At 31.8% G+C, this 12,212-nt stretch overlaps 1 protein-coding gene across 1 annotated transcript; it reads right to left on the bottom strand.

Annotated features, from left to right (window-relative positions):
• Positions 1 to 9,080: 9,080 nt before the first annotated feature.
• On the bottom strand, positions 9,081 to 11,283 carry LOC135122597 (UDP-glycosyltransferase UGT5-like). The gene is made up of 6 exons (XM_064046879.1): positions 10,785 to 11,283; positions 10,314 to 10,733; positions 10,052 to 10,256; positions 9,765 to 9,996; positions 9,487 to 9,706; positions 9,081 to 9,437 (listed from the first exon to the last, which is right to left on the bottom strand). Exons 1-6 carry the CDS (start codon positions 10,976 to 10,978, stop codon positions 9,161 to 9,163), a joined length of 1,548 nt encoding a protein of 515 aa, XP_063902949.1. The 5' UTR covers positions 10,979 to 11,283; the 3' UTR covers positions 9,081 to 9,160.
• Positions 11,284 to 12,212: the final 929 nt, after the last annotated feature.

Consider the following 12,212-nt stretch of genomic DNA (forward strand, 5'->3'; position numbering starts at 1 on the left):
AACTTCGTCATTAATAATCATAACATTACTGAAAATATGAATCAATATTATTCTTTTTACTTCCCGAACGTAAGCTAAGGAAGTATTGTAATCGAATCCATCGGGCGGCTGGCTGCTTTTCAAATTTTCTCGATGGGTCATGACTGCTAGAGTTCGAAAAAATGGGTCCCAGTTTCCGTCTGTCTCTCTACCGTCTATGTTTTTTAGACAGTTAATCTCTGAAATTACCAGACCGATTGCTGTCAAATTTTGTGTGTGTATTATGAATATTACCTAGATGGTAATCATTCTCATTTCCCACCAACAATGTGATGACGTCATCTCAAAATTGTACATAGCAAATGGGTTTTAGATTGTATGAAATAACATAGTCCTTCACGTGTAATTTATGAATCCGTGTCGAGTTTTTACCGGAAACCCCCAAATTTTTGGAAAAATTCAAAACTGTGTAACAACATTTTGCAATTTACTTTTGAATCTCTAAAACCGAATGCTTTGAAATCTTGCAGATGTTTTAAAGTTATTATAAGCATCGTACATTTTTAATCTAAATATAACCAATATCTGTTTATTCCTCCAAAAAATTGATGACGTTATCTCAAAATTTTGCCTAATAAAACATTCTACCTAAAATGTGCAAAATATGATGAGTTTACTTATGATTTATCACTGCATTGATATTTTTTAGATTTGCTTATAGTTATATGTGGCTAAAAAAATTAATGAGTGTGCCAATTTATTCTATTAATTTTATTAATTAAATCAGGAACCGTTCACTCAATGTTCTCGAAAATTTGGGAATACTTAGAATACTGTTATTTTATTATTAATGTTACACTACACCAATCCAAATTGATATGAGTGCCCTTGCAAAAATGTTGATGATTATGATGATCTCATCACAAAATTTTATTTTAACATTACATAAACATCTTTATTTTGACTTACAGAGGTTCTCTTAAAAAAAGTTAAAATTGGAAAAATCAAATTTTATAATTTTTCGAAAATGCTGGATATGTTTCATTGTACGTCAGGAGCGAGGGAAGTTCCATCGAAACTTCAACTAATTTTTCCTCATGTTTTCGATCTTATAAAAAAAATCATTTTGTTTTTTTTTGATATTTTTTGACTGCGTAGATATGCGAAAAATTTGTAACTACTTTAATTAAGAAAATCATTAGAGTTTTGAACAAAATGACCAAAGTTAAAAAAGCAACAGTGGTTTGACATAATATTGTGATAACTATTACAGTAGAAATAATACAATAAATGGCCAGTGTCTTTTCGTTTATTGAAAGTACATATCATAAAATTTTGAAAAGGACGACATACAACTAGCAAATTGTTCTATTAAAGCTTATGAAGTTATGATCATGTAGCATTTTTGCCTTATTTTTCAAGAATATTAGTACTTCAGAAACTTGTAAGCGTGCAGCATTTGTGTATAGTGGTCCAATTCTGACTTCGTTTTTATGCCACTCCAATCTCAATTACCGCAAGTATTATGAACTCTATTGAAAATGTAAATAGCCGTGCCATAAATCATCTTAAAGGTTTATGGGCGCGGCCCTGTGTAGTGCAGACAGTTGGTCCCGTGATGGTTTATGACCGCTGGATTACTTGCGGCAGAGGCCTATTGTGGAACACTTAACTCCTTCACAATAAGATGCAGTCATAAAAACGAACCAGCATTTGCAGCACTATACAATAAAATTTTATGGTGGTTTGCGCCAGTTAACTTTACAGCGGTTCATACCCACCATAAATTGCAATTTATAACTTGGCATGTTTAGGTTCTTAGCTCATCTTAGTTACCCTTTTTCTGGTTGAATAAAGTCGACGCGTGCCAAGCCGGTGGGTTTACCCAACTCCTCGTAATGATATTGTAAAATTTTATTGTACACAAATGAAATGTTAGACAGATTTTGTAGTTGTGATACCAGAAAAAATCTTCACAGGATTTTTAGGTTTTTGTCGGCTACGAAAATCTAATAAAATATCTGAGTCTTTCAGGGAGATTTTAGGTAACCTTTAAATTCTATAAAATTTTGTACGAATTTTACACGAATTAATTAATCAAATTAATTACTCCTAATTATTAATAAAATTTAAAAAAACTCGTTCTTTATTATCTGCTTGTCGTTTGAATTACTGAATCCACGCAACAAAAAAACCTTCACGTTTTGGCAATGTTTCGTTATTTATACTGGGACTTCTTCGGAACTAGAAGTACATTGGGATATGTCTATTAAAATTAAGTATTAAAAATATACCTAATGGATCTTATCGTGTCGACGTTTGAGTTGTACTGATGACAGAACATTAGTTCTGCTTAACCGTAGCTAGCAAATGTTTAGGGTTGTAATACGACAAACCAAAATTATACAAGCAACAAAAATACCAAAGGCCATAAACTAAAGCAAACATACAATATCGTTCGATCTTCGATCGAAACCTTTTGATTTGCAGTAGACCACGATATAGAACGTGCACTTGACATCATTGATTTGAAAATGGCTTTAAGCTAACCCAAAACATGTTTGCTTGTTAGCTAGATTAAACCCAGACAGTATAATAATTTAATATACGTACTTTATTATTCTCTATGGTTATCTCCTACTTAGCTGATGGCGGATTTATTCGTAACAAGCACACGAAAATAAACTCATATTTAACCCGTTACATTTTTGCAAGAAATATACTTTGAGCCTAGTTTTCTTTAATTGTTAACGAAACAAGAAATTTTTTAGTGTTATGTTTTTATTTTAAAATAAGTTAAATAACAAGATAAAACATTTTAAAATGACATCGTCCATTTCCAAGCTGATTAAGAAACTACAAAAACAGTGTTAGTTTACCAGTGAAGTTAATGTTGAAAACATTTCCCAGAAATCAGAAAAATTTAGAAAGCGTGATGTTATTACACAATTTTAGGACTGATTACATTTTTAAATTCTATAAAACTTGTAACGTTTTGTTGCACCTTATATGGTGACAAAGTGCTTTCCCTAATGCTTTCCTTATAAGAAAATCGAAATTACAGCAACGATACTAATGAAGTTGCTTGAAAAAGTGCTGTTCTTTTTTATTCTACATGTGTCTTCTACCTAGGAATGAATGGTTTTTATCCTCCTAGTGATATCGCTATCAGAAAGACATCTGTTGTCGAGAGCTGCGTAAGACGTAGCCTTCTTTCCAAGTGTTAACAATTTACTTTTTAAGGGTATCGTTTCTTTATCTTTTGAAATAGTTACAATATTATAGGTCCAGTGCGAAATATTAAAAAAATAACCTACTCAAAAGTCTGTAATATCAAGAACTAACTAAAGTTTCCAAGTAAAACCAATCTTTAAGCTTATTTTAGAAGTAACTGAACAAATAAAAAGAGCAAAATTAATTATAAAACTTTTAGAAGTAATACATATATGTAAATAAAAAATATTACAAAATACAAAATACTTAGTTTCAAACAACATTTGCTAGTAACCAAGAATATGAAGATTTGCTTTCACTTGCTTCTTTATATTCAAAGTCGCGTATTTTTTTCTTGTCGTACCTCCACCTGTGCAAACTGGTTTCAGTCATAAAATGAAAAATGTTTTAAAGTGCCAAACCGGTCCAAAACAAAATTCGAAATAATCACTAACCATTACTCATAAAAATCGTAAACAAATTGCTGAGTTATGTATCATTCCAAATAAATCTGCCTTCTCTTCAACTTTCAAGGTTCAGTACTTCAGTAACTTATAAATTATATGTACTATTGTCTAGTATGAATTATTTATCTATCGCTAGAATTACCGGGACCTACTTATATGCAGAATAATAAACAAAAATTGTAACTAAATAAGTGCTAAATTTTAATAATCAGCTATTCTAAATGAGTTTTATCTCAATTTTTGCGGTTAAAAATTCCATACACTCGCTAAATAACCGGTCGTGTGGCCTTTAATCTATGTTTTATACTGAACATAAAAAGTGTGGGGGTTTAAACTGAATTTATGTGATAGTATAACAATAAAAACCAGATTTTATCAAAATGTGAAAATGATAAATCAAAAAATTTCAATAAAAATAAAAGCTTTTAACAACGAGAAAAATAATCAGTTCGTTTTTACCGAAACATGTTAAATCAAGTTTTTTTAATCGAACTATGATAAAATAGATACATGTTCAATGAGAGACTGGAACAAGGTTATAACTTATAATACATTTTTTTCTTTATGTCTCATTGAGTGTCTAACGGTTTGTAAGAATAAATCTAATTTCAATACATGCATCAGAACAATTTTCCTTAATTTTTGCATTTGAAAAAATTCTGTAATTTCGTCATAGGGTAGACAACTCTCCATTTGCGGCAATAATTCTTTTTTTTGCGCATGCAGCTTTCTAATAGATTGTTTGATTTGACTAGGTGTTAGGCGATGATGTTCAGTGCAAACATTATAATTAGCGAAATGTAAATACAAAACAAAGTCTCGTTTACTATTGAAAAGTATACCTATATTTCTGTCAACAAATTAAGAAACTAAAGTCACATGGCTTGAAATGACAAAAGCAGTAATTTCAACATTTATGTGTAAATCTGATATTTTGAAAGCTGTAAAAATTAGATTTTTCGAAAATAATTATTGCAATGTGTATATTAAATACTGCCACAGATTTGACAAAAGAAAATTAGTGCATTATTTTACTTTTTTCCTGAGCTAAGTAAGTAAGCCGATCGGGCGACCTCTAGAGTACAAAAATATAGGTCTGCTGTTTCTGTCTATCTGTCTGTCCGCCAACTGTGTCAGTTTTTGTTAGATAGATACTCTCCGAACCTAGTGTACCCATTGATCGTCAAATTTTATATATGTGATGACGTCACCTTAAAATTGTACATAGTAAATGGGTTTTAAGTTGTATTAAATAACGTAGTCCTACACGTGTAGTTTATGAACTCCTGTTGAGTTTTTACCCTAGACATCCAGATTTTTGCAAAAAAAATTAAAATTGTATAACAACATTTTGCAATTTGATTTTGAATCTAAAATCTTGCAGACGTTTTAAATTTATCGTAAGAATGGTAAATTTTTAATGAAAATGTTTGTCTATCTAAAATTGCTGACTTCATCTCAAAATTTTGCCGAATAAATGTGGAAAATATGATGAGCCTGCACTTGTGATTTATCATTGAATTCATATTTTTTAGATGAATCTTATGTAGGGTGGCTCAAAAAAAGATAATGAATTGTTTTACATTAGTATTACACTACACCTATCCAAACTGATATACGTGCCCTTGCAAAAATGTTGATAACGTCATCACAAAATTTTGTAAAGGAAAAACTCATTTGAAGCATACGCGTAGCACACTTCTTTAGATTTTCTTTAATATTACATACATATCTTAACTTAAAAAAAGTAAAATTCGCAAAATCAAATTCTATAATTTGTACTTCAGAGGCGAGCGAAATTCTGTTGAAATAATCTTCGACCATTTTTTTTATATAATAATTTTATAGGCTAATTATGTTTCTGTTAAAAATCATATACCTGAATTATAAAATCGCTGAAGATCATTTTGTGTCTCTAGCAATAACAAAGGGAGGTATAATAATGAGGGTAATTTGGTGAACGTTTAATTTCATATTTTTTTGCGTTTCACAATAATGCAAATTGTGGCTATATGTATGTACAACTACTTTATGTAAAAAACGACACTTCAATGAACACATCACATCTTTTGCAGATGCATATGTTTTATTTTATTTTAAAGTGCCTTCTAGTGTCCAAAAGATCACACTGCAGTGTCCCGATTCGAATTTAAATTTGCGCAAAGAAATTAAGAACAACACCGCGAAATCGCATTTACCATTTTTAAATTTAAATAATAAATTAATAAGAAAAGCCTCCCAAAATTTAGGCAGACAACCACACATAGAGGTTTTGAGGGACGCGGGAATTATTAAATTAAGAATAAATGTGATTGCTGTAGGTTGGCAGCGGTTAGGTTGTCAGTACGGTAGATCAGAAAGCTACCTGAGTAGAAAAAAGAAGTTGGCTCGCCTCTGAAGCCATCAAGACTGTCTTTTGGAATGCTTCGGTGATAGTAATAATAGTAATAGTAATTTATTATTCAACGGGACCATGCCCAGTTACAGAATAATATTAAAAATAATATATATAAACATAAAATAACAAAAATATTAACAGAGAAAAAAACATGAATTTAAATTAATTGTCGCAATTTGTTGATGATGACTTTGTGACTATCATGAAAGATGTCGTTGGTGACTTCTAGCGAGTTATAAGAGCAGCACATAAAAAATATCGGCGTCTTCTTCATGTAGTTTGTCCTGCATTTGGGTAGATAAAAAGTTTGGAACCTTCTGAAATTTTTAGACGGTACATGAATTCTCACATCGGCAAGCAAATCAGGCGTATCAACTAGACAATGTATAACCTTATATAGTACAGAAATAGCTGAGGTTTTTCTTCTAACTGCGAGAGCTTGCATTTTAAATCTACGGAGCAGTTGTTCTTCTGGGTAACGCCGTGGTGGATAGGCACCGTCACATTTGTAAGATAGGTATTTCATAAATCTTCTCTGTACCTTTTCAAGAGATTGTATGTGACATTGATCAGTGGGAGACCAAACAACTGAGCAGTATTCGACGATGGACCTAACGTAGCTAAAATATAGTAATTTAGTACATTCTATATCAAAAACACTCGAATTACGGATTAAAAATCCTGTGATTTTAGACGCTTTTGCTACAATGTATTTATAATGCTCAGTGAAGGAAAGTTTTATGTCAAAAATAACTCCCAGATCTTTAACTGTATCAACCCGCTCTATAGTAGTATCTTTAATGCTGTATTGAGTGAGAAGTACATTATTTTTATTGGAATAAGACACTACCTTGCATTTGTTTAAAGATAACTGAAGTCTGTTTCTGTCGGACCACGAATGTAATAAATCGATATATGATGGCTGTTACGCTTTATTGTTAAGCCATTTGCGCTTTACGCTTCGAATTTTAGTCAAAATCAACGCTGTATTTGAACTTTTACAAGATGACGGCACTTCCGGTGACGTCGTAACTGCTATTTTCGTTTCAATTTCAATCCGTGATAGTAGAGCCTTTAGGGATTGCGGTTTCATTAGGACATACTTATTTACTTTAGCTTCTTTATATCGATAGTTTTTGATGGCTATTTTCGAAATATTATTATTTGCATAACGTAACGTCCTCATTGATACGCAAAGAAAATCTAAACGTAATTTGGGCATTCGAAAGTTTGAGCGAAAAACACGTGGAAGCCGCATCAGTAAAATTAATAATATCGTGAACTGTGGGATGGGGAATTTGTTATTAGCAACGCGCGGAATTGTGTTTCATACGCTAGATCCAGTGCTGTCGCGGCGATAGTTTGATGACAAATGTATTTTTCTTTTGGACTCTATCAGCATAATATAACATTTCAAGATCACAAATCTGTGGTCCTGTGTTTGAAAAATTAAAAAGGGTATCGAGTATTTTTATTTGAAGTAATATAGTAATATAGAAGTAGTTTTTTAACAAGCTGTAAACACTCCTAGCGACGCACTGGCTATGACCTTGTGGACCAGATCAAAGCGTCCCCGCTACTCGCCGTAAAACACACCTTGCTTCAACTGGGGAATTGCATCCGTAAGATATTTTTCCGCCTAGTGGTTATTAGGTATAATCTGGCAACGAAGGATTCGCACGAAAAACGACTGATTTTGGGATTTTCGACCGCATTTTATGTTTATTTCTCATGTGGTTTTGTGTAATGGAAAACAGTTCATGACATAAAATACTTAGCTGAATTAGATTTGGAATTTGAATTATTCCACAGTTTAACCTCACGTAAATTCTTGGTTTGAATTATTGATAAAGAGTGGCATAACTTAACTTCATGTAAATTTTTTGTAGGTTGAAATTCTTGACTAGATCGGCGGAACACACGGTTTCTAGTTAAAGTCTGCGGTTTTGGCATTGCCCAAAGATGTTGAATGTAAACGTCAGAAGAAACTCAGGTCCGCGTGAATCGCGTAGCTTGTTGATAACCGGGCTTTTTGGGAAGAGTGAGTAGAGAGTATCGTCATGTTCCAGGTTTTTTATTGATAGAAAAGTGCAGTGTGCTTTGCCTGCGTGTGAGAGTAGAATCACCGTGAAGGGTGACAGACAAGCCTCAGTTAATATGTCAATTAAAAGGTTCTTGTTATATTCGTATTTGTACTTTATAACTGTCATACTTTATTTTATTACTCTACTTGTTTTAAACTTTATACATTTTTATCTCCTGAATGTAAGCTAAGGAAGTATAATAATCGAGTCCATCGAGTGACTTGCCAGTTTCATGTTTTCTCGTCGTTTTATAACTCCTAGATACGAAAAAAGTGATCTCCCGCTTGCGCCTGTTTGTCTGGCGTCTGGGTCGATTTTTATTAAACACGTATTCTTCGAAACTACTGCACCAATTGTTGTCAAATTTTGTATGCATGTTATTAGGAATATCATCTAGATAGTAAAACGCTAACCCAAATGTGGCTAATTATCCCCACCACCAATGGGATCAACTCCAAAATTTCAATATATTTTTTTAATTTTATAAAATAAAATACTCGTTCAATTGTGAAGTATGAATCGGTGCTGAGTTTTCACCCTAGACATCCAGATTTTATAAAAAAATCAAAATTGTATAATATTGTACAATTTAACTTTGAAACTGCAAAACTGAAGGCTCCGAAACTTGCAAACGGTTTAAAGTTACATATTTATTTTGACTTGAAAAAGGTTATCATGAAAAAATAAAATTCGCAAAATCAAATCTTATAATTTTTCGAAAAAGTTGCATTGGTGCTACTGTACTTCAGGACCGAGGGGATCCTGTCTTCGACCATTTTTTTATAGAATGTCGTTACAAAAATAAAACTAAAATTAACAACTATGAACGTTTAATTCTTAACGTGATCTAATTCGTATACACAGGGAATAAACTAAAATAACCACTATAAACATAAAATTCTTAACCTAATCTAATTCGTATATAAACGGAATAATTAAAATGTGAGGTATGTAGGTCACCAATGTGCTTTCTGCATAAAAATTTGTAGATAATAACGACAGCAACAAAATATTGAAAATTAATCAGTCTTGGTTTTACTATTATTATACAAAATGTGAAGGATTAATTTCAGAAGAACACATGCAATAAATGCAATAAATATAACAATACACATAATCATAATAGCTACATCAATCAAATAATACTGATACCATGGCAAATCAGCTCCAGCACTACGTAAGTGCGGTGCTCCATTATGGCGTATGACATATTCAATCCAATAAACTGCTGTGTCCAATGCCGACATTGGCCGATCTTTAAACTGCTTAGACGCACGCTCGCAATTTTTCTTGTACCTAAAAAATAAAAATTCAGTTTCGTTTTTATGCAGTTAGTACCACTAACATTGGATCTTCTAGCAATTTTAAAGCTGCAGCAAGTATAGTATCTTTGTTAATATCTTTGTAAGCAACTTTGACAGCTAATCCCATTCGCTCTGCAGAACGAATATTGTTTGTTTGATCAGCAAATAGAGGGATACCCAGTCGAGGAACCCCACAATAAAGAGCCTCTTGGCTACCCATTAAACCACCGTGAGAAACAAATAATTTTACGTTCGGGTGACCTTAAATTTTTACACAATTGACATACTGACATTGAAGTAAATTATGTGCACAAGTTACATAAAATATCCATTTGCGGCATCCAATTTTCGAAATGAATGTTGTCTGGAATTTTTAATCCTTTGGGAAACTTTTCTCTAACAGCTTTCCACAAAACTTTGTATGGCAACTCGGCAAAAGCATCAAAAAGTCCTTGAAGTTTGTCATAGTCAAAAGTCTCAGTGAGGATCATAGATCCCATAGTCAAGTAAATTATACCCTTACTGTCCGTAGTAAGTAGATCTTTGAAGTACTACAAGTTAAAAATTATTCAGTTGTGATCAAATTTACTTATATTAAAATCTCACCTTTGATAATGGTTTCGGTTTATGTATGTGAAGTCCTCCAACTTCAACAAAATTAGGCACTGTAGGTCTGGAATGTGAAATACTGAAATGACTATTAACTAATATCAAACTTGTGTTGAGTGCTAGATCTTCTAAACTGGGTAAATCAGGTCCAAAAAATTCTTTACTTATCTGATTTGATGCTTTAGAGTTAAAGAAGTAATATCTGTAAAGTTGATTTATAAATTACATAAGTACACATATGTAAACTGGTTATCCTTACAGAAATTTGGAGACTGTCAAATAAAACACATTTTCTATCCTTTCATACAGACTCATTTTGGAAGTAGAAGACACAAAATAACTTGGAATGTAGGAGGGATTGTCGGGATTTCCTATTCTGTCACCTGCCCACGGTAACGATATACTACTAATCATAGATACAGTGGGCACATTAAACAAGTGTCCAAATCCTAACATACAGTCGGATCCAAAAATCTCGGTAATTACTAAATCATACTTTTTGGTTGTTTTCTTCAAATCTTGAAGTACTGGAGTCTTTAAAGTTTCTGCACACACATTAACTCCACATATTGTTGTCATAAACCAAACCATATCGTAATGGGAGAAACCATCAAAAACATTAATAGAAAGATTACTTACGAATATAGGGAGGCTTCCTATTAAACTTAACTGATTATATCTGCAATAAATATATTAGATATAATATAATTTCAAATTAATAATTTTCTACCTCGGTGGCACTTCTTTTGATATAAAATGTGTGGCGACGTCCACGTGGTGTCCTACCTCTGCTAAACGTTTCAAAACACGTTCAAACATCACATAATGACTCTTTCCAGGTAAAGGAAATATTCCAAGAATATTTGCTGACTCAGAAACTGAGATTGTGCCAATCAAAGTTAAAGTGATCACTAAATACCGCATACTGGGATATTTTTATCAACGTATAACACTAAAATGGAGAATAACCACCTCTCAAACTTCGTCGTCCAGGTCTCGACCAAATATGACTTCTTCGTGTATTGTGTAATAGTGTTATTAGCTTACGTTTAATTCGCGTGTTTTCAACTGCTTGAGTGTCTTATTATTAATCGTAATTTTAAAATTCCGTGCAGATGATATAGCACATTGTTTCTGCATTAACGTTTTAAAAAATACCTACACAGCTTATCCACAATTGTAGTATCTGAACCGTATAATTATATAATAACTCATCAGTGTTTAAGTAGTAATATCAAGAATCCTAGCTTGTATGACAAAAGTTTAGAAAAAAATGTTTCAATTAAAAGATAATTAGTACAGTACTGTTATTGCTTAAATTATGATTACAGAGTTTTTATTCTCAATATACAAACGATGAAGGACTTGCTTACCTTTTCAGCAAAAGATTCTATGAAACAGATAATTATTATTTACGATACAGATACATCATGAAATGAGAGCACAGAGTCTATTACGGATTGCGTATTTAATGCCATATCATTTTTCTGTCAGACCTACGACAACACGGATATTCTTATTAAACTGGTAGATTTTTCTGTGGTAAATAAAGCACAACAACATAAAATAGCATTTTAGTATTTTTTTAGTAGTATTTATACTAATAAACAAATATGATATTTGCAAAAATAACAACACATCAAAAGAATGTTACGACTTTATCTGGGCTGTGTTGAAACAATGTAATAAATAATTTTATTACCAATTAAACTTAACTCATAAAAGAAATCTACAACTGAAGAAATATTAAGCGAACGATGTATTTTCGATAATATCTGAATTGTGGTTATTCATGGATTTAAAAAATATAATAGGCGTACTTTTATTTCCAAACAATCTGTAAACAAGAATACCTTGTCTTTATAAATTATTTAATGTCATTACAAGTAACATAATTAAGTCTTCTGTTTTCCAAAACCTGTTTGGCCACTTTGTAAACTTTGTGAAAATAGAATACTATTCTAAAAACTATTTTAGTTTTATGAAACAAAATTTATCAATATTTAAAAAAAAAATGAAATTTGTGTATGGATTAACAATATGTATATAACTCGAATATGACACCAATTTTGCAGACACAACAATCTTATTGGCACCTGAGATTTCAATCGTAAGCATCAATAACAACTGCTTTTTTAATTTGCGGTAATGTTAATAT

The sequence above is a fragment of the Zophobas morio genome, unplaced genomic scaffold (genome assembly GCF_036711695.1).
Source record: "Zophobas morio isolate AGI-343-1 ecotype UQ-CSIRO unplaced genomic scaffold, CSIRO_AGI_Zmor_V1 ptg000002l, whole genome shotgun sequence".
In the NCBI taxonomy this organism is placed as follows: domain Eukaryota; kingdom Metazoa; phylum Arthropoda; class Insecta; order Coleoptera; family Tenebrionidae; genus Zophobas; species Zophobas morio.